Consider the following 22,438-nt stretch of genomic DNA (forward strand, 5'->3'; position numbering starts at 1 on the left):
AGAAAAATCAATAAGTTTGATGTAGAAATCAACCAAGGTTTAGTTGGACTTAGTAACTATACTGGAACAAATAAACATCAATAAGTTTGACATAGAAACAAAAGCAAGGTTTAATTCGACTGGGTGATCCTTTACCTAAAATACAGTGGAGTAAATAAAAAGTCAATAAGTTCGACATTACGACACAGAAATGAAACCAAGGTTAAGGTTAGGGTTAAGGTTGACTTAGTAATTGTGGGCTTATGGGCTATCCTCTCCCTGACCTATAGACGTTTACACCAAGTTCTGGTGATTGGCTAACAAAAGTACGTTCGCGATTGATTAACAAGGTACCAAGTTTAATGACCTCAAAAACAACGAAATGACCTATAGACGTTTACACCAAGTTCTGGTGATTGACTAAATCACTAAACATACGATGAAACAGGCTAGTTCCTTAATCACTCACATAGACAAACTAGAAAATCCATGGGAGATGCTTTTCACACGTTTTAATCGTTGTCCACACCGAGGAAAATAGGTATCTTCCACGTTTTGTGATACGATATCCTTATGAAATGTTACATACGTTGTGTCGATTTCATATGTAAATCAATTTGTAGTTGTTTAGTACTATTTTATTTGTACTTAAATATTTGATGAGTGTTGTCCTAAACTTCACTAACCTACGCTCTAAAGGCTAGACAGCTCTTAGACGTGTTACGACTCTTTTAACTCAATTGTGTTTTCGTGGATTCGATGGCTAGCTCACGAGCCTGACGAGGTTAAACGCTTTAGTTTTTGATTTATCGTACGTATATCTGTTTAGGTTAGTGGGGGCTAGTGTTTTTTTTTCGAGTGGAGGTGATGACGTCTTAGTCTAGGAGGTTGTGTTCGTCGTTTAAAGATCCCAAACCTATACTTTAATACGCGAGTATCCTTGATTCTTAAAGATCCCAAACCTAGAAACACCTAGCAAGCCCTAGCGCTCCCCTATATCCTTCTCTACCAAAATCCCTAAACCCCTCCTCTAGCTTGGGCCTCTCTCCTTTAACCCCCTCCTCCTTTGGGATCTTCTCCTTCTCCACTAATCCGGCGCCGCTGCTCCCTCCCTCTTTCTCTCTCCGCCTCTTGCCGCCGCGGCTTACGCTCCCACTCCGCCTTAAGTTACCCACTCCCAAGAAAGTGAAACAACGACCTACTTTAAAAACGTACCTGGGGCCAGGTACCTGGTTCAGGAGTATACGATTTAAAAAAAAAACTCATAAAATAAATTTTTTATAATCTTATTTACAATAACCGTGACGTTATAGTTTGATTATTCGCATTCATTTAAAGCATATGTCGTAAAAAATTTTGTCAGAATNTTTAATTTAATTAAATCATATATCGATGATTTTAAACCATTATAATAATTAATTTAATTGCTAGTAAAATATAGTTTTGCCAACACTTATGTTAAGCGTTACTAAAAAAACCGTCATAAAAAATTATTATATAGCTATATACCGACGGTTTAGAACTGTTATAATAATTTAGTTAAAACCGCTGCTAAAATATATTTTTACCAGCGCTTATGTTAAGTGTTACTAAACTAACTGTCACCACAAATCAACTTTTTTGTAGTGAGAGGGGGGAGAGAGAAGGGGTTTGTTTATGGTTTGGGTTAATTGTAAATATGTCCCTACAAAACAATAAAATTGAATAGTTGTCCCTACAGTGTATCGGTTGGAGATGTCAACGGGTATGGATGAACAAAATTTTATGCGGATCCAAACTCAGGAGATGGATATAATTTCGAATATAAAAAATAAAAATTTGATAAATTCAGATTCAGATATGAATTTTATCTGTATCCCGACCCGAACCAGATAGATTTTGTTTTAGTACCAACATTTAATGTTACATTGGAATTTATATTTTAAAATTTTATGTTTTAATATAGGAGAAACTTCAAACACCCCTCATGTGGTTTCGCACTTTCTTAATTTAATATCCCGTAGTTTAAAGTGTATCAAGTTAGTACCCTGTCCCTGTGGTTTCGCACTTTCCCACTTTAGTACCCTATAGTTTCAAGTGTATCAAGTTAGCACTCTGTGGTTTCATTTTTGTATCAAGTTAGTACCATGTGGTTTCAATTCTCTTTTTATTATCCATTTTGGGATAAATAATTTAAAAAAGTATTAAACCACATCCACATGGTACTAAAGTGAGAAAGTGCGAAACCACATGGTACTAACTTGATACACTTGAAATCACAGGGTACTAAAGGGAGAAAGTGCGAAACCACAGGATACTAACTTGATACACTTTAAACCACAGGGTACTAAAGTGAGAAAATGCGAAACTAAAGATTAAAGTTTCCCCTTTAATATAATATAATTTTAAAATGTGGTAAAGAAACATAATGGTTCCGAGTTCGAATTTTCGAGTTCTGGTTTAGGTTCAAGTTTCAAGTTTTTTGTTTGGTTCGATTTTGGATATGGATTTTCAAAATCCATTGGGTTCGAATTCAGGTTCAATTTTGGATTTCAGATTCGGTTGACATTTCAAGTTTTAAGTTTTAAGTTTTTTTGTTTAGTTTGATTTTTTATATGAATTTTCAAAATTCATTGGGTTCGAATTCGGGTTCGATTTCAGATTTCAGAGTTGGTTGACGGATTCGGGTTAGGTTTTTCTCTTGAAACTTATCCAAACTCCGACCAGTGATTAGTTTCTGAAAATATACCTCTAAAATTGTAAATTTATAAATAATATATTCCTTCCTGTTAGTTGATCAAATATAGTTAATTTTTATTTATAATTTTTATATCATTTATCAATTTTAATATTTTATTTTTATTTTAACTATCATTCTAACTTATGGTAAAGAGAAATTTGTTTATTTTGAAGCCTAATAAAAACATATTTGATAATTAGAACTTTGAAGCAATAATCCTTAAAATTATTGCAACATAATTCTCCAATAGCGGTTGCAGCCAAAATTTTACAGTGTAAAAATAGAAAAGATTAAAAACATTTTAACTGACCATAAGTAATATAAAAAGATAATGCAATTATAACTATATGCAACTAGAGGCATCAACGAACCAAATACGAGGCACATGTACGGTTCATTTCATAAACAAGCCAAAAAATTCAGTTTGTGTTCGGCTTGTTTATTAACAAGCTGAACACGAGCTGACTTATAATTAACAAGTTAAAAAAATTATGAAGGGTACATATAAAAATTAAATTTATAATACCTTACCTTAACTGTTTGATTTTGATATAATAGTTGAAACTTTATATATAAATAAATGACCTTTTTATAATTGAATTAGATTTTATATTTTTGTCAAGCTAAAAACCAATTATTTATTTATATATATAAATATAAAATACATGTATTCGAGCCGTTATCCAGCCAAACACAAGTGAGCTGACCCCACCTCATGTTCGGCTCGTTTATTCAATAAACTGAAAAATTCAGCTCGTATTCGGCTCGTTTATTAACCGAGTGATTCGATCTCGAGCTCATTTCAAGCCAAACACGAAATGAATTGCCACCCCTACACGCAACCAAAAGGCGAGCTTTTTCACTCTTTTCTCTGTTCCCATCACAAGTTTCAACATGGCCTTGAGATACTGAAGAGAGTATAGAAACTACAAAGCAACAGAGATGAGCCAAATAAGGATTTTGATTGTTTATTTCTGCACAACTCTGAAATTAGAACTACATCCAGCAATATGTTAGGAAGCATAATTGGAGAAGCATTATGAATGCGCCGGCAAAATTGAAAGATATATCAGTTTTGCACCCACATTTAGCATTTCCAATAAGAAATTTTGATTTCTCTATACACCATTAGTAGCTCAAATATGCACCGCCCGCGACATCTACGAAGAAAATAATAGTAAGAGAAGTAATCGTTAGTATAGATATCTATATCCGAAAAAATTGAAACGTATTCGGGCCGATTCCCGACGGAAATGCAGTTGCACGTCTCGACTCTCCGGGATCTGCTTTCGGCTGGTTCCAGTCCCTGCGAAAGAATCAATGTATCAGAAATGACCCTAGAGAAACAAGAAATCATGAAGATGGACGGATCTATGGGGAAATCAACAAAGAGCGAGGTTTGTATCGGAAGCAAAATACAGGTGTGATGAATGAAAGATGAGACGGAAAAAATCAGAATCCGGATGTGTTTAAAAGAAACCAGATACTGAAACAATGGAGTCACAAATTCAGTTTTCTTTTTAGGCTAAATTACATAAAACCTTCCTATCAAAACCCGATTTTTTACTTTCCCTCCCTGTCATTTAAAAACCCATACTTTACCCCCTTATAAAATAAAAAATGTTCACTTCACCCCATGCCGTTAGTAATCCGTTAGGGTTCCGTTTATAAAATATTATTATATTTTTTTTTATGCCAAAAATGCTCTCAACGTACTCTCCTGTGAACATGGTGAGCGGCAAAATGGTCATTTTACTATCACAGTTCACACCGTACCCCCTATGAGCATTTTTCATTTTATAAGGAGGCAAAGTGTAGATTTTTAAATGACAGGAGGGGAAGTGAAAAATCGGATTTTGATACGGGGGTTTTTTGTAATTTAGCATTCTTTTTATGCTACCTACAAGGAACAATTCGATTGCTTTTAGTGGCTCCCTGAAAGAGAGGCTTTCGGTTTCTCACGTTTTCGTCCGCGTAATAAAAGTGAATTAAGCCAGTTTATTACTGCCGACTTTCAATGTTTAGTAGTTTAAAAATAGCTTCTGCCAATATATATATATATATATATATATATATATGAAAGGTTGATTACATTTTTTCTTAAAGTTTAGGAGGTCTCAGATGGGTTTCTGGGTATCGTATTTTCTGCCAAAACATCAAATCATGAAGTCGAGAAATTAACATTAGCTGTAGAAATGCCAGCATATCGAGCCCTTGCGATGCAGGTACTAACAAACATTCACACACATCTCATTGGAAATAATAACGCGACAAAAGGCACAAAATCGAGGAAGAAAACATAAACATAAAAGATTACGCAAGTGAGACTTCACCTTTCTATCTCGACGACTAAAGGCTACTCATCTCCATTGACAGGTACTATAGACTCGTCAACGTCCACATCCGACACAGCAACTGCAGGAACAATCGCGAGGCTTTCGACAGGTCCAACTGCTGAAAATGGTAAGAATAAAATACTCAGACAAACCGAACTAACAAAGGGCAGAAGAAAGCACAAGTCTATGCTGAAAAGTTTGGTCACCTTCAACTTCTTCTTTTAGCCAATCTTGAGCACACACCAAGGCTTCGACGGTCATCGGGTCCATCGGGCTGAGGTACTCATTGAGTATCCTAGCTTCATTATCTAACGGAACGATTGATACCGGAATAGCCAAAATATCACGAGCCATCGCAGAGAGGACGGGATATTTTGCCGCAAAGGATTTCCACCACGCTAAAATGTCGAAATTATCGGAAGGACCTTTAGGGCGATACACGGCTTCCTCAAAGTACATATCCAAGTCGGATTTCAACGTCTGGCCGGAAGATGTCTCTTGTAGATATTGGTCGAGTCCCCTTTGCGCATCCGATAGCGTGGAGCGAGAAAAGGTCTTAGATTCAGCAGCCCCATTTGCATAGTTAGAGCTGCTGATGCCCCCGCTGTTCACGACATAGCACAGGAAGGTTTGATCTTTACTAGCTAACTGGAAAGCATACTCATTGTACAGGCTTGTAAAACACTTACGGATACTCTCAATCCTCTCCTTGGCTGTATTTGGGTCAGTATAGATTAGCTTAAAGAAGTATTCCACGGATTTCATCTTGTATCGAGGATCCAAAATAGAGGCAAAGGCCATTACCATTCTCGTCACACCCCAATACTGCTCGAATTTCTCAAACATGTGCGAAGCCATCGAAGCGACAATAGAATACCGGCTGTCGCACCATGTCTTTAGAAGTAAGTGAATGCCGCAAATCTCATTGAAATAAAGATTTGAGGTTGGCTTTTCCGTGCCCGAGAGCTTCTCCATCGTGTGATAAAGGATGTCGAGACATTCTGTAAGCGCTTTTACTTCAGCCCAATCGTTCGAAGAGAGAAAATCCTGATACTCCGGATCCCATTCGGCCAAGCGAGTAAAGGCTTCTTGATAATGGCAGGCAGCTTCGAGCATCACGAACACAGGAGCCCAGCCGTCTGGAGAATCAACAAGAAGCGGCTTCTCAGTTTCCGCTGCCTTCTGAAACCTAATGAATTTTTCTTCCGAGGATTTGACGTAGTGCACACAAGCCCGAACTCTATTAATCAACTCAGCTGCGAACTCTATACCTTCTTGAATGATAAGATTCAGCATACACGCACAAGAACGTACTAGTAATAGATCGCCGTTCAACACGAGGAAGCCCTTTGACCTAAGGGAACGTAGAAGCTCTCTTCCGACCAATTCACTAGCTGTACAATTGTCTAAAACAATGCTTACTAACTTCTTATCAATACTCCACTCACTAAACTTGTCCAAAATTGTTCTAGAAATATCTTCCCCGGTGGAAGAAGCATCTATGTGTACGAAATTGAGGAACTTCTTTTTGAGTTTCCATTCGTTGTCAAGGTGTTCGATGTAATGGCAAGTCAAAGACATGTACTGTTGGACATTTTCCTTTGACCTCCACATGTCAACAGAGATGCTGACTCGGCAGTGGAGCTTCTTATCGAACACTTCGCGGAGCTGGAGCTTCGCGCTCTCATAGATCCGCATGCAGTCGATTTTAACAGCCTCGTAGGGCGTGATCTTGAAATTGGGTTGGAGGTTGCGGACAAAGGCCCGGAACCCGACATCGTCGACTATGGAAAAGCGGTAGCCGTGCTGGACGATCATGCGGGCAAGGTCCTGTCGGCTGACTTCCTGATCGAAGTGTGGGTGGGATGCCACGTCGTTGGCAGCGGTGGCAGCATTTTGGGGTTTGAGGAGGAGGCGGCGGACGAGAAGCTTCCTGCGTTTGGACACGCGTTTTGTGGAGAGGCAGGTGGCAAGGTGGTTCTTGAGGTGGGTGGTACCACTGCGGCTGCTTGCTGTCAGCTGCCTCTTGCAGTGGTGACACACCGCGACAAAGCTCCCATCAGCGCGCCGCTCCTTTGTGAAGTCGTTCCACACTGCCGAGCGCAGTTTCCGAGCACGTGGGTTGTGCGGCAACAGTGCCGCAGCATTCCCGTCAATAGCTGCTACCGCTGCAGCGGCAGCGGCGCCTTCAGGTTCCGCCATAGTGCGAATTAAGGTAGTGATCTCATAAAATCTGAGGAAAAAATAGAAACAATGTGCGCATAAATCAGAAAACAACTTTTTCGTAGTTGCAATGAGGACAAATAACTTCAACTTGGACGGAAAACAAATCACACTCTTTAATTACCATTGTAATGAAGCTTGATTTATTGCAACCGAACACAAATTATTTTATGCTATTTGAATTGATTCAAACAACTAATAATTTCGTGCAAAGAGCCTCATCAATGGATATGTTAACTAGCGAGACTGAACAACTAGTGAGGCTTTGTCGTTTATCAAATCAAGCTTCATATGTAATATTGCAATGGAAAATAAATTAATGAATTACTTACATAACAAAGTTGGTAGATCAAACTGTAATTAGGAATGGTTAGCTAGTTTTTATGATCAAACAAATCAATTGATCAACAGTAAGAAGTCAAATACTGAATATGTATAAATTTTTCCATAAAAAAGAAGAATAATCACACAATAAGATTACTAGAAAATTGTAGTAGGCTAATAGCGGAGATCGAAGGCAAAGCATTCAATCAAACAACAAATCAGCAAGGACTTGAGAAGAAGAAAATAAAGAAAAATCTAATTTTTCCACCCAAAAAAAAAAAAGAAATAATAAGCTAACACGAAAGAGAGTGTGCTTTAATGATCTTAACCCTATTACTAATTCTTCTTCCAAATAAGAAGAAAAAGAGCATGGTATTGTCAAAATTACAGATATATGGATCATAAATAAGCATAGAGTAGTTCAAAGACGGAAACATTAAGGTTTTGCTTTCAGATTGGGATATCAACAAAGTGAATTAGTGGGGTTTTATGATACTAACCCAATATAAATTTTTCCAATAAACTAAGAAGAAAAATAACATGCTAAGATCCAAATCAGAGAATAGCTCCAAATTATAAATGAAATCTCATATAGAAAATAGGAGCAGAGCGCATCCAAGACAAAAAAAATATTAGGATTTTACACGAAATTGGGAGACCAAAGAAGCAAAAATTTAGCAGGGCTTTATGATCTTAAACAGAGATTCGTAGAAAAGTAACATTACAATATTAAATTTTCGAAGGGGTCTTCAAAATTCTAACAAGATATTCATAGAGAACCGGAGTAATCAGATGTGATACAAAGGAATAGGGTTTAGCCTTGAGGTTGCAAGATAGAAGAAGCGAAAATTTAGAGTGCTCTAAAATGATACTAAACAGAGATCGCTGAGAATTAGAGAAGACAAGATCAAAAAAAAAAAAAATCACCAAATTTAGGGTTTTACTATGAAATTGTGGATCAAAGAAGCAAATATTTGGTGCGGTTTAAGATCCTAAATGGATATTTGTATGGGGGAGAAAAAGAGAGCCACATCAATATTCAAAGCAGTCTCCAGGTTTTAACAAGAGATTCGTCAACAATCGCAGCAGGTGAGATCAAACACCAAACAATTTAGGGTTTCACTATGAAATTGAGTAAAATCGAAGAAGCGAAAATTTAGTATGATTAAATTATAAGCAGAAATTCACAGAGATTGGGTTATCAGAAGAGCGCAAAGTTACGAGGGTTTATGATCTCTTAACCCTACTATAATTTCTCTGCCAAAATAAGAACGAAATAGCATGATAGGATGAAAAATTCGAAGAAATCTCATAACTTTAAACAAGAGATTCGCCGAGCATCACAGCATAAATGATCAAATAGCAAGAAATTTAGGGTTTTACTATGAAATCGTGAGATCAAAAAGGCGAAGATTTAGTGTGCTTTAATGATCCTAAACAGAAATTTGTAGAAAGAAAAAAAAAAAAAGATTGTAACAAGTATACGTTGAGAATCTCTGTAGATGAAATAGTGAGATCGAACAGAGCAGAGCTTTGTAGGATCCAAAAAGCAAGCTAAGATCAAAATTAATAGAAATCTCCAAACTTTACAATAGAATAATCGAGAACCGACGCATACGAGATCAAACAGCAACAAATTAGGGTTTTACCACGAAATCATGGGATCGAACAGAGATTTGTAGGAACCAAAATAACAAGCTAAGATTAAATTCGTAGAATTCTCCAACTTTAACGAGAGACTGGCAGAGAACCGACGAATACAAGATCAAACAGCAATAATTTAGGGTTTTACCACGAAATCATGAGATCGAACAGAGATGTGGGAACCAAAAAAACACGCTAAGATCAAAATTTCGTAGAAATCTCCAAATTTCAACGAGAGACTCATCGAGAACCGACGCATACGAGATGAAACAGCAACAACTTGGGGTTTTACCACGAAATCTGAGATCGAACAGAGTTGTAGGAACCAAAAAAACACGCTAAGATAGAAATCTCCAAATTTCAACAAGAGGCCCATCGAGAACCGACGCATACGAGATCAAACAGCAACAACCTGGGGTTTCTACCGCGAAACCCCGAGATCGAAGAAGCAAACGAGAGGGAGGTACCNGGGCCGGCGAAGAGGCGGCGATCGGCGCCGACCACGGCGGAGCTCGTCGTCGTCGTCGGCGGCGGCGGCGGTGGCGGCGGCGGCGGCGGAGAGGGAGGAGGAGGAGGAGCGGAGCAGGGGCGAGAAGCGAAATAAACCCGTAACCCGATACGCCTCTCTTAACAAATTCGGGTTGAGAGGATGATGATGTCGTGCCCTAGCCCACCGACCTTTTGGAATTTATTTTTCTTATTTTTTTTAATTTTTTTATTATTATTATTATTATTTTGTAACGAATTGGATTAGGGAGGGGAATGGACGGCTGGGATGCGAGTGGGAGAGTGGAGATGGACGGAGGAGATTTGTGGGGCTTGGGTTTGTTTTTTTGTTAATTAATGATATATATATATATATATATATATATATATGGTTTGAGTAGGATTTGGTGTGGGGTGTTTTAAGATGATGATAAGGATGAATCAGAATCCAAGCTTAGTTGGATTAATATTCACAAATTCATATAACACACTATATTCATAATACCTGCTTTTAAATATAAATTTTTACTAGGGCTTTACGTAGAAATTTTACTTTAGTACCATATAATTTTTACTTTTTCATTAATTTAATAAAAAAATTAACAAAGTAGATAATAAAAAAGAAAAACAAAATCACATAATATAAAAATAAAATAGTTTAAACCACAATATACTAAAATGAAAAAGTATTGAACCACTGATGGTCTCTAAGTCGAGTGGCAAAAAATTTGGTGGTTAGTATCCGGAATCTTAAGTTCGAATTCTAATTAATTCATATTTTCAGCTAAGTTCACGGGATTGTTTTTTTATGCGATAGAGTGGACAGATTAGCAGCGAAATGCTTACATTCTAAATATGTACAAAATATTTTTGACAACCAAAAAAACAGTATATTTTTTTCTTCTTTTAAAAGTGTCTTTTCTCACGCAACCAGATTATTGAAATTATATTGCAAATTAACCAATAGTTAAAAAAAATAGGAAAGTCGATCCAACAGGAACATCAAAACCTTCATTTCCCCGTCAACAGAAAAATAGCAATAAATAGTGTAGAACTATTATGCTATTAAAAATATAGAGAATTTAATATTTTTAATTTTTTTTAACCCTTGGATCAAAAATTATACGGTTAAAATAATTACGGTCCCCCAATATCTTTAAAATTGAGTGGTTCCTACGAAATAACAGTATTAGTCCAAAAGTTAAAAATAATTAAAAGCACTGATCAATAGGCCAAAAATTCAAAAGTATCATAGTACAGTAGCTCTACTCTCTCTCTCTCTCTCTCTCTCTATAAATATCCATTGCACAAACCATACTCCGAGAGAAGCAAAAAGCTAAACAAAGAAAAAAAGAACTAAAAAAACTAAAAAAAAAAAAAATCACATTCTGATAGAAAAGTTAAATGGTACAAAGAAAGAGAGGGATTGTGATGAAAAAAAAAAAAGAAAAGAAGATACATCATCATCACATTTGCCGCATCTGGGATGTAATATATGTGCTACATGGTTTCGAGCAACATGGCTCGGACTTTCGCTCTCAGCTCGTTCGGGACGTCGGCCACAGCAGCAGCGGAGCCCGCTGGTTGCGTCTCCACTTGCGACTTTTCTACAGTCCTCGACTCGCTCCCCTCTCCCCGGCCGTCGTCCCTTTCCCTTTTAGACCGTGAGCGGTGTTTCCGCCTCGAACACCCGTCTCGACTCTCGTCCTCGGAACTGTCATCGTGGTTGTCGTTATCCCCGTCCCTGTGTTTAGACCTGGAGCTCTTTTTATGCCGACGACTACGACTAATTTCTTCTTCTTCTGAAGAGCTACTATGTTTACGATGATGGCGGTGGTGATGCCGAGACAAATGCCGCTTCCTGTGTTTGTGATCATGATCATGATCATCATCATCCCTGCTATGGCCGGTGGAATGTTCCGACCGGTGCTTCTTCCTCGAGTGCTTATGGCGTTCCTTCGAGGACTCGTCTTTCTCTTCTTCTTCTTCTTCCTCCTCCCGAGAATGACGTTTCTTTCTAGACTTGTTATCCCCATTGTTATCGTGCTTGGTGGTATCGAAGGGAACCGAGCTTCCTTCTCGCTCCTTGGCCACAGGATCCGACTCCCCGCCGGACCTAGCAGAACCAGCGGCGTTGGAAGGCTCTGCCGATCCGCTGCGAGCAGCGACAGACGAACCGACCAGCCCGTCTAACGGGGGGTGGCCGCCGCTCTTTATCATGGCGGCGAACATCTTGGCCCGCTTCAGCCGCTCCGCCTTCAGCTTCTGCTCCTTCGTAAGCGAGGCTTCCGAGGAGTCGGCTTCTCGGGACGCCACAAGGGCCGCCGTCTTCGCAATCGCGTTCGCAATCCAGACGTCGTCTTTGGTCGATTGCAAAGAAGAGCCGGTTTCATTTTCGGACGCAAACTTGGAGAGCGAGGCCCGGCCCGACCCTGATCCCTCTGCTGAAACGTTTCGTCCGCCGTTGGCGGGACTCGCACCCCTCGTGGCCGCCAGGACAATGGCCGCAGCTTCTTCCATGCTGACCTCGCGCTGTTTGGGGGGTTGTTCAGGATCCTTCTTTGGCCCTCTGGCGATCACCATCTTAAACTTCTCCTTCCTCTGCGAGTCATGTAGCCAACTGTCCGGCTCTTCCGAGCTCCGATCGAAAGCAGCAGATTCCCTAGAAGTTGCTCTGTGGGCCCTTTTCTTACTTCCTCCGTGACTGTTTACGTCAAGCTTCTGATCCGATGAGCTCTTGCCGTGCAGCTTGGCCTGCAAAAGCAGAAAACAAAAAACAGAATTAAGTTCAGAGAGAATTTCCCACCGGTTTAAATATTTTTCTCCTCCAACACTACGAAATGGTGCGGTTTCAAGATTTTATACCCTCAAAAGCATCCAAATGGATGCGGTTGGACAACGCATTCTCAAACAAGAACTATGTTATTTTTCTTTAGCAGAAATTGCAGTGATGTTAGTAAATAAAATACGTAAAACCAACATAAAGCGGTTAAGAGTAAAGCATGTCGCGAATAACAATTAATGAGGACATACAGAACATCTGCAGAATACTCGGACCGCTGTGTGAGAATCTAAACAAAGTGCGCAGGAAAACTGTGTATTGCGATTTGCGAAGAAACCGTGCAGCAAAAGCTTTCTCTAATAATAGTGAAACAGAAACTTAGAAGAATGAATATCTGATAAATTACTGCATTAATGAACACCATCAGGCCAAATATCCAGTTGTGATCCCACATAACTTTGCTACCTATCCCTAGAATAGCCACTTTTTCCTTATCCTCGAACCAAACGATACCTAAGTGGCTAGTATCAAGAATTGAACCAGCAACCGTCACAACTTGCGATCCCCAATAAATTATCAATGCACCACACAATGGGCTCTTATCGTATGAGAAAACAAAAACGGCATTGAATTAAAATACGAACTCATGCAGTGTAATTGGTTAAAGAAAAAAGGTATAGTAAGCAGTTGAAGTGCATCAGCATTTAACTTGTTCAACACAGGAACTTACCCGAGGGTTCAGAGATCAAGTGTAAAAACATCATATGCACTTGGAACAAAATCCACATGTTTTTATAAGAAACAGTTGTCACAAAAGCCAGAAGAAACAACAAAACAATATTAAATCTTCATGATTACATAAGATACAACTGCACTTGAAGAAATATTATCAGCTATACAAGAAAATAACCAAACTAGTGCAGTAGTTACAAAGTGGTAAAACGAATAAAAACAATTGAGAGCAGGAAAAGTGAAAGGAATAAAAGAAGGAAATTTTCTGTCTGTTGTGAACTAGTACAGAATTTAAACTTACCTTGCAAATTCATATATTAAATGTAAAAGCCATCATATATACTTAAGATCTGAAACTTAAGTGCCAAATTTAGTGTTCACAAGAATACAACCAGTATATAGACAACCAGTCACCGAACACTAGGCAGGCACCTAAGATAAGTAAATTGAAAAAGAAAAAGAAAAAAAAAAAGGTGAAAGTAGAAATCCACAAAATTGTTAAAGCATTACATAGGACAAAAAAGACTTTAGTTTTTTCTCCTTAACAGCTAAAATTAGAAAACAATGTATAAAATGAACATAAGATTGCTTGATACCAAAAAAAAAAAACAAAAGCAGCTAAGAAAAAGTAGCTTAAACATTTACTTACGAATTGCCGAAAAAAAAGAATTTCAAGATATCATTTACGCATCAAAGAAATTCAAAATAACCAGTAAAAAAGAGATATTTTTACCATAAAATGCTCATATTTCTCAGGAATAACAATCTTTATCAACCAACAAATAATACAAATTAAAGAAAATAAGAAAATCATATGTTCATGAGCCATACCAGATAGTATAGGTGAGTGCCATAATTTTCTGACTGTTAAGATCAGTATCTCAGTGACTAAAACAAAAACCTTTGAGAAAAACTAAATATTTCAGCTGTCAAGAAATATTTAATGTTCAGAAGGGGTATAAAGATAAAAGACCAACAGAAATTTCACCACCCAACACCTTTTTATTGTTCAGAAAGTATTTACCTTACCGACGCACACCCAGTTGACACTTACAGTGGACCACGCCAACACGTGTGACACACACCCAGTTGACACTTATCGTGGACCACTCCAAATTCCTAAAGTTTGACTACAAAACTATTTTGTTCTTTTAATTAAATGCATAGTATCTCCTTTTCTATTAGAAAGAAGTTCCTACATGCAATTTTGAGAGGGATAAGTGTAAATTACCAGAGGAAGAAGAGTTTCCAAATTAGATCCAATCTAAAATGGGATCTTCTCTAATTATGAATTCATAATAAGAAGGAATGGATAAAACATATGTTAGAAAACAAACAGCCTTCTCTTTGATTTTCATTATCTCCTTTGTATAATTTTCTGTCTTTTCATAACTCAGACCCTAATACATTATACATCCTCATTGCAATTGAATATTATGTATTTTCCATTTCATAGTTAAAACCAATGTAGTTGATCAACCTTTTTTTTGCAATTGGTACTTGAATATATTAAGAGAGCATTGTTAGACTTATAAGCACGTCAATTTTAAATGGCAAAGCTTAAGGAAAATCACCTCACGAGCTTCTTCGAGAATCTTCAAATAATATGAATGATATTGGTGTGATGGAAGAAGAAATGGAAATCGCCCTATTGTCTTATCTTGCTCAATAAGCACTGCTTCAAACTCCTTCCCATTCCTGAGAATGAACTCCACTATTTTCTCCATCATCCTTTTAATGGAAGATGGAGGCTCCAAAATTAATGGCTTTCTATCAGATACACCAGACTGCAGACTGTGCAGCTTGTCCACAGAACTAGGAACTTGACCAACTCCATCTTTAACTTTCTTGCTGCCTGTAGCACTTATAGTGCCAACGCTAGAAAACTGGTTACTTTTAATAGAGATGACCTTCTCCTTAGAAGGAACGGCAGCAGAAGTGGTAAGTTTAGTTGCTTCTTTGTCTTTCAACACCTCGGATGTAGAAGATTCACGAGCTTTGCTGGTTGCAATAGTATTGTTTTCAGGTTCCATGCTTTTTGAATCAGCTGGAAGCATGCTATCATCATCATCTCCGGACCCATACACAGATCCAAGCAAGGATAATGCCCCACCGCCAGCAACAGACTCCTGATCCTCTTCATTTTCCAATTCCTTATCTTTTGTGTTTTCCGCTGAAGTATGCCTGACCTCATTTAGAAGCTGAGGGTGATCAACAAGGTAGCGGAAGTATGCATGAAGATGATTGTCGGGCATTAAGAATCCAAACGTCGGATTATCCCCCTGCTTTACCCTCAACACAATCTCTGATTGTCCTCCATGCCTGCTCACAAAAAGAGCCGTTCGTGCAATTATTTGATGCACCTTTTCAGTCGGAGGCTGAAAAAGAAAACAAATAAAAAGAAAAGAGTCTAAATAATGATTGTATACCGCATAAGTAATCAAACTATTTTTCAGAGATAAGAACACCTCGGATGCTAATAATAGTATATAGCATTAGAATAGAAACAGAAAACATGAATTGCCATCTTGTTTTTAGGTTTTGTTGCATATAGCACATATTATCATTCTTTATCCCACCTGCCTACTCCTTACGTCAAGACACATCACAAGGAAACACGGTGCCCATGAATGGCAATATTTAGTAAGAACTTCAACTCTGCTCCAAGGATCTGAAATTTAGGACATGTAAGCCTTAGAAGAAAAACATGCACCTTGAACGAGTATTGCTGGGCCAACTGGAGAAGAACTAAATAACAATCTACAAGGAACATTATTCCATGTCATCGGCCAAAAAAGAATCTAAACCGGTGAAAAATGGTTTAACACATACAGCTAGCACTTACTAGGTTGCTTAATAAGTTTTCCGGAACTGGGAAAGGTGGACGATAACAAGAATTTTCCATTCCAGGATCAGTTCTCTTGGCATCAGATAAACCATCATTATCGCCATATGAGAAAGGAACAGACTGATAAGCACCTTGAGCAGTTGCATCTGAACCTGACAAGCAAAAAGTACAAAGCAAATAAGAATAAATATATTGGGGAAAAAAAGAGTTCAAGTCAAAAGCAGTTCATAAAATGAGGTGGTAAAGAGAATAGAAGATGAAGTATATGGAAGTTTCTTACTTGAACTTGTGACAGATGCTCATGAGATAACAAAACCCTTCCTGCAAACTTAGAAATTCATATGTAACATGATACAATTAGCATGCAACCCTTCTATGCATGCCCTGTTACTGCTATTGAAATTATGGAAAATCTACCTACGCAACATAACCCCGGAAATTATTACAAAAGGAAAAAAAGAAGCAAATCAAACTCTTTCCTTTGTGATTTTATGACTTCAATTGAAAGGTGTTTCTTAATCAGCCAAGTTAAAAAGGAATAAAAATAACCAAATAAATATGAGAGGAATTGAGTTTCTTGAGCTACGATCAAATTTTTTGACAAAATTCGTTTCAGCAAATTGCTATTAATCATCCACACTCAAACAGGAACTTCAAAGTATGATTATAAATTTTTTCTGGATGAACTCTTCCAAAACCACTAGGATCAGCCGTACAATTTGAAATACCCAAACTTTTGGCATCAACCATTTACAAGAATTAAGATTAGGACATTTAAGAAGACAGAGAGAGAGAGAGAGAGAGAGGAGAGAGAGAGTTAAGCAGCCACAATGATTGCGCATCAAATAAAACGAATACTATAGTATAGCTTAATAGAATAGGTTTATCCACAAGTTAGTTAAATGCATACACTAAGGAAAAAGAGGAACAACGCAACCATTTCCCCAAGAACCTTTCTCAAATCTATTTATAATAATTAGAAATTGGGTTTTCAATAAAGAACTAACAGAGACGAGCACAGATAGGGCTTTTCAAGCAAATTAGTCAAAGAAGCACCACGAATTACTACTTAAAAAAGAGGGATAGAAAGCATCCATCCAATATCCCAATCTTTCTTTGGCATTCATTCAAACATAAATATTCGGAGATTAGGGTTTTTAAACTGCAAGGGAGAGAGAGAGAAGAGAGAGAGAGAGAAGAGCGGAATTAGCAAACCTGAATGTGCTTGTGGTGCGTCATCACTCATCACGCCACGGCCATAGGCGCCGCCACTCGTGCGTCGGGAGGGGAGATCCGTACGCTACAGGTCGATCTCGTCCTCGGCGGGCGCGGCGCGCGCGGTGGCGCGGCGGCGGTCGAAGCGAGGGGCCGCGGGGGGACGCGGTCGAGGAGGTGGCGCACGTCATAGCGGTCGATGAGGAGGGAGGCGTCGGCGCTCCAGGGCACGAGCGCGGAGGCGGAGCCCACGAACGCCGCCGCGGCGTCGTCGTCGAAGAGGAGCGCGTGGCGCCCCGACACCTCCAGATCCATCGAAAACCTTCCTCGATCTCGACCTCGAACTCGCCCTCGCCCTCGCCCTCGACCCTGACCTCGACCTCGACCTCGCCCTCGCCCTCGCCCTCGACTACGATCTCAATCTCTCGATCTCGCGATCAATCGATGGATCGAGGGATCCGCGGAGGAAGAAGAGAAGCGGGGAGAGAGAGAGAGAGAGAGAGAGAGAGAGAGAGGTGTTCGATCGGGGAACGGGATCGACTTAGGGTTTCGATGGGGGTGAGAGAAAGAGACGCCACAAAACCAATATTTTAATAAAGGGTTAATTGCATATAGATCCCCCAAACATAATAAATTGCAGATACAATCCTGTCCCCCAAACATAATAAATTGCAGATACATTCCTGTAAAGTTCAACTTTTATAAGTTATTTCTGTAAAAGTCCTAATATTTTTAGATATGTCCCTCTGGTTTCTTACCATTAGAGACCCGTTAGAAAACTGTTTATATTTACTGTGAGACCCTAGATAGTCCTATATATGAGATATAATAGGGCTAAACTCTTAACCCAGCTTAAGCATTTTGGGTGGTGGCTAGACCCAAGAGGTTAAGAGAGTAAGCGTCCTAGGACGGGAGTAGTCCTAGGATGGGTGACCTCCTGGGAAGTCGGGGCGTCACAGATGGTATCAGAGCCAATTACCAGCCGTAAGTGTGAGATGAGTCTCGGCTGAGCCAGGGTCTGGATGACGGGCTAGCGAGACGAGTCTCACATCGCTTGATACTTATGAGTCTGAGCCTGACGAGGACGTCAAGACTTAAAGAAGGGGAGATTGTGAGACCCTAGATAGTCCTATATATAAGATATAATAGGGCTAAACTCTTAACCCGGCTTAAGCATTTTGGGTGGTGGCTAGACCCAAGAGGTTAAGAGAGTTAAGCGTGTTAGGATGGGAGTAGTCCTAGGATGGGTGACCTCTTGGAAAGTCGGGGCGTCACATTTACAATTTTGTCATCACAAATATGTTCCTCCAAAAGTTATAACAGTATAATATAAGAAAGGTAAAAATATCAAAAATTAACCCGGATAAAGTATTTAACCTATGGTTAACTAAACTTTTCTAACGAATTCTAATGGAAGAGACATATTTGAAAACATTAGGGGTGTGTTTGGTTCGAAGTCGGATTCGAAATCGAAAACGGAATGGGAATAAGCTAGAATCGGAATCGGAATGACTAATTACCTCATTCTGTTTGGTTTGCCACCTGAATCGGAATCGAAATGAATCATTTCCATTATCGGTGTTTGGTTCAGATAATTATCAGAAACAGAATCAAATTAATATACCAATTTTACCCTTTTAATATATTTTAATTACTTTTAACTAGTTTGAATACTCTATTTAAAATATAAATGAGCAACTTACAAATTTTCTTTTTTATCAAAATCTAGATTTTTTTTCCCTCTTGACACAGCAGCATCATATGTGATTTAATATCAAATAAAAAAGTTTACTTTTTGGTAACAAGGACAAAAAAAAGCATGACCTCATATTACTATGTTATTATGAACCTTTATTCTTCTTACTTTTTTTTTGTTTTTTTGAAAAAGTCCAAAGTCCAAAGTCCATGTGACTTTTGAAAATAAAAGAAAAAAAAAATAAGAGGGAGGGAGAGGTGAGGGGTTTTTTTTTTTTTTAAGTCTAATGGATGGAGGTTATTTTAGTAATAAGATAATTAAGCCGGGATTCAATTTTCAATCCGGGGTACGAGGCCAGATTCATTTCTACCCGGATTAGCCGATTTCCATTCCGGAATGGAAACGGAATCGGAATGGAATTACGGCATACCAAACATCTAGAATCGGAATGGATCATTCCGATTCCGATTCCGGGGTTAATCTTTAGCGAACCAAACACGCCCTAGAACTTTTGCAGGGATAACTTATGAAAGTTGAACTTTACAGGAATATATCTACAATTCAGTTTGTTTGCGGGGACCTGTATACAATTGACTTAACAAAAGGCTAAAATACAGTATATTCTCAGTAAATATCTATTTTTTTAATTTTTCAAAATTTATATTTTATTTATTTAAATTTTTAATTTAATCCCTCTAACCCACGCCACCGTCAGGTTCCATGACTATTCCGTTCATTTCATATAATTTATATTTAAAAAATTTTGAACTAAAAAAAAATAAAAAAATTTATTTTTTTCTTATGGATCCAGTAAAAATAATTTGATTATTTCGCCTTCTCCATTCACGCCATAATCCTCTAAAAATATTTCTGAATTTTAAAAGTATAAAATATAGATTTTTAAAATTCAGAGAGAAAGCAAAAATGTGATATAATTTATGAAGATTTTTTTTTTTATATTTTAGCCATTTTAAAAACGAGGTTGTATAGTAATATGAAAATATTAGTGGGTTAAAGATTAACTGCTAATTGAACTAGTAAAATTAGTATGACTTCATAAATATCTCATTTTATTTTTTTAATTTTATTATATAGATCATGACAAATGCTATTTGTACATCTGGATAAGACATATAAATCTTACAACTTGATCATCCAAGAGTTTACGAATCTCCAATAAATTTTAGTATTTAAAAAAGGCTAAATTACAGAAAATCCCTTTGTAATAATCCGCTTTTTCACTTTCCCTTCCTGACATTTAAAAACCTACACTTTGCCCCCCTGTAAAATAAAAAATGTGCACTTCACCCCCTACCGTCAGGATTCCGTTAAAAAATATATTTTTATGCCGAAAATACCCCTCCGCCATCTCCCTGTTGCTTCGCCTCCCTCCGGCTCGCCACCTCGCTGCCGCCTCGCCGCCTCGCCGGCTAGCCGCCTCGCCGTCCTCCACTGCTGCGCCCTCACCCACATTCCCTTCGCCGTCCTCCGCCGCCTCGCCTTCGCCTTCTTTGCCCTTCTCCTACTGTCGCCGACCACGGTTTTCTCCTACTGTCGTCGAAATCGAGGGCGGCGAGGGTGCAGGAGGAGAAGGAGAGCAGGTGGAGAAGGAAATGGAGAGAAATCGCGGCCGATTGAGGTAGGAATCGCGGTCGAACGAAGGGGCGGCTGAGGAAGATGGGGAAGAAGACGACAATGGTGAGGGGCAAAATGGTCATTTTACACACCGTAACCCTCCTGTGAACATTTTTTATTTTACAGGGGGGCAAAGTGTAGGTTTTTAAATGTCAGGGGGGAAAGTGAAAAAGCGGGTTATTACAGGGGGGGTTTTCTATAATTTAGCCTTTAAAAAAAATAAATCGATCAATCTGATCCACCGAAAGGTTAAGATTTTGCACCCTGATCTAGAAGGTATGGCTAGCATTGCTCATATAAGTTCACACTAATATGTGCTAATGGCAAATAAAATCAGCTAAGTTGATTTTTAAACCGTTGGATTTATGTGACTTCGTAAAAAGTATTCAGCCGGTTTGATTAAATCTGACCGGTTCACCAGTTCGGTTGTTAAACCGTCAGTTCGAACGATTTTTGTTTTAACTTATTCAATTTAAAGAGTTGAATTGATCTGTTTTATATATTAGGTCGCAATCAGATAGGTTGGACCTACCGATTCGACCCGATTTTTTATATCATTCGGTAAACACATGAGTTATTTGTTCGACCGACCCAATTTTTAAAGCATTGGATAAATATGAGTTATTTGGTATTAAAGTGATATTCAATAAATATAGGTGGAAAATCGGAAGTATTTTGTATATATAATTTAATGAAATGTCAACGGAGGAGTTGATGGAAATAAAAAAAAATCCTAATTTGATACACTTTAAATTATAAAATTCTAAAAAAAAAAAAGTACCAAAGAAATGTTATTTGAAGTTTACCTATAATAATATACTAGTGCACGGCCCGTGCTTCGCGGCGGATAAATAATATTTTATCAAAATTAAATATTTTAATTTATACAAATTTTAATAAATAGTTCGTAGTATTTTAGTAAATTTAAAAATTTTAATTTGTACCCAATCCAAACGGATCCTAAGTGTATCAAATATGATATGCACTATATCATATATAGGTGATAATAAATTATCTATAGATGAACAAATCAAATCTTTGTGGCATCCTATATTAAAAATTAATATGGTCTTTGCTTCCTAAAGGAAAAAAAGAAAAAAATAAAGAAAAAAAAACCTAATTGGTTAACTTACAAGCTTTTAATTGTTTATCTTCTTCTCTAATCAAATGAATATATTAATTTGATCAGATTAATCTATTTTTTCGATGAAGGATAATTTGCGAATTAGCTAAAAAAAATAAAAACCGGGACACTATAAATACATAACAAAGAAAAAAAAAAAAGAAGAATAAGATAATCTACTATATTGGGAAAGCAAGAAAAGAAATAATATTATAGACCAAAAATCTGACAAATTTTTCATTCTACTCTAATCGATATTTATAGTGTGCTTATAATTGAGAATTTTTATAACTGTTATCTATGAAAAAGAAGAGGCAATATAGAAAATAGTAAATGGGGAATTTAATTCTCTTATTTAATTTCTATTAGATAAGCTGCGAAATTAAAAAAGCATTATTGAAAGCTTTATTTGAAGATTCCGCTCTTAGAAAGAAAAACGGTCACATTAAATGTGCATTAATTTAGAAATTTTTATTTGTTTAAAGTAGAGCATGAAGCTAATTACTTTCAGTTACTAATCACGGAAACCAAAAAGATTATTATATATATATATATGAAAACATTGGATTAATTATATGTATTAATTATATATTAAACTATAGTTATTATTATGATCATATATCCATATCAGTTACTAATCATTAAATTTCTCATTTTGTTCTTTTTGAGTATGCTTGGTTGCCCGTAAGTAAAACA

The 22,438-nt window shown here is 37.7% G+C and overlaps 2 protein-coding genes across 3 annotated transcripts; both read right to left on the bottom strand.

The window, feature by feature from the left end:
* On the bottom strand, window positions 3,642-7,731 carry LOC109717492 (zinc finger BED domain-containing protein RICESLEEPER 1-like). 2 transcript variants are annotated; one of them, XM_020243312.1, is made up of 3 exons: window positions 5,241-7,731; window positions 5,032-5,149; window positions 3,642-4,004 (listed from the first exon to the last, which is right to left on the bottom strand). In XM_020243312.1, exons 1-2 carry the CDS (start codon window positions 7,234-7,236, stop codon window positions 5,055-5,057), a joined length of 2,091 nt encoding a protein of 696 aa, XP_020098901.1. In that variant the 5' UTR covers window positions 7,237-7,731; the 3' UTR covers window positions 3,642-4,004; window positions 5,032-5,054. The 2 variants fall into 2 exon arrangements, with proteins under 2 accessions (XP_020098901.1, XP_020098900.1); XM_020243311.1 differs by having other exon boundaries at window positions 5,032-5,152; window positions 5,241-7,719.
* LOC109717523 (splicing factor, suppressor of white-apricot homolog) lies at window positions 11,073-17,856 on the bottom strand. Its single transcript, XM_020243366.1, has 4 exons — window positions 17,323-17,856; window positions 16,071-16,299; window positions 14,800-15,603; window positions 11,073-12,465 (listed from the first exon to the last, which is right to left on the bottom strand). Exons 1-4 carry the CDS (start codon window positions 17,601-17,603, stop codon window positions 11,212-11,214), a joined length of 2,568 nt encoding a protein of 855 aa, XP_020098955.1. The 5' UTR covers window positions 17,604-17,856; the 3' UTR covers window positions 11,073-11,211.

This window comes from Ananas comosus, linkage group 11, assembly GCF_001540865.1.
Source record: "Ananas comosus cultivar F153 linkage group 11, ASM154086v1, whole genome shotgun sequence".
Classification (NCBI taxonomy): Eukaryota; Viridiplantae; Streptophyta; class Magnoliopsida; order Poales; family Bromeliaceae; genus Ananas; species Ananas comosus.

Coding starts and splice junctions, on each gene's coding strand:
- LOC109717492 (XM_020243311.1), bottom strand. CDS start 7,236: ATGGCGGAACCTGAAGGCGCCGCTGCCGCTGCAGCGGTAGCAGCTATT. Junction 5,153..5,240: donor GCTAAAAGAAGAAGTTGAAG/GTGACCAAACTT, acceptor TACCATTTTCAG/CAGTTGGACCTGTCGAAAGC.
- LOC109717523 (XM_020243366.1), bottom strand. CDS start 17,603: ATGGATCTGGAGGTGTCGGGGCGCCACGCGCTCCTCTTCGACGACGAC. Junction 15,604..16,070: donor AAAACTTATTAAGCAACCTA/GTAAGTGCTAGC, acceptor TTTCTTTTTCAG/CCTCCGACTGAAAAGGTGCA. Junction 12,466..14,799: donor TTCTCGAAGAAGCTCGTGAG/GTGATTTTCCTT, acceptor CTGCTTTTGCAG/GCCAAGCTGCACGGCAAGAG.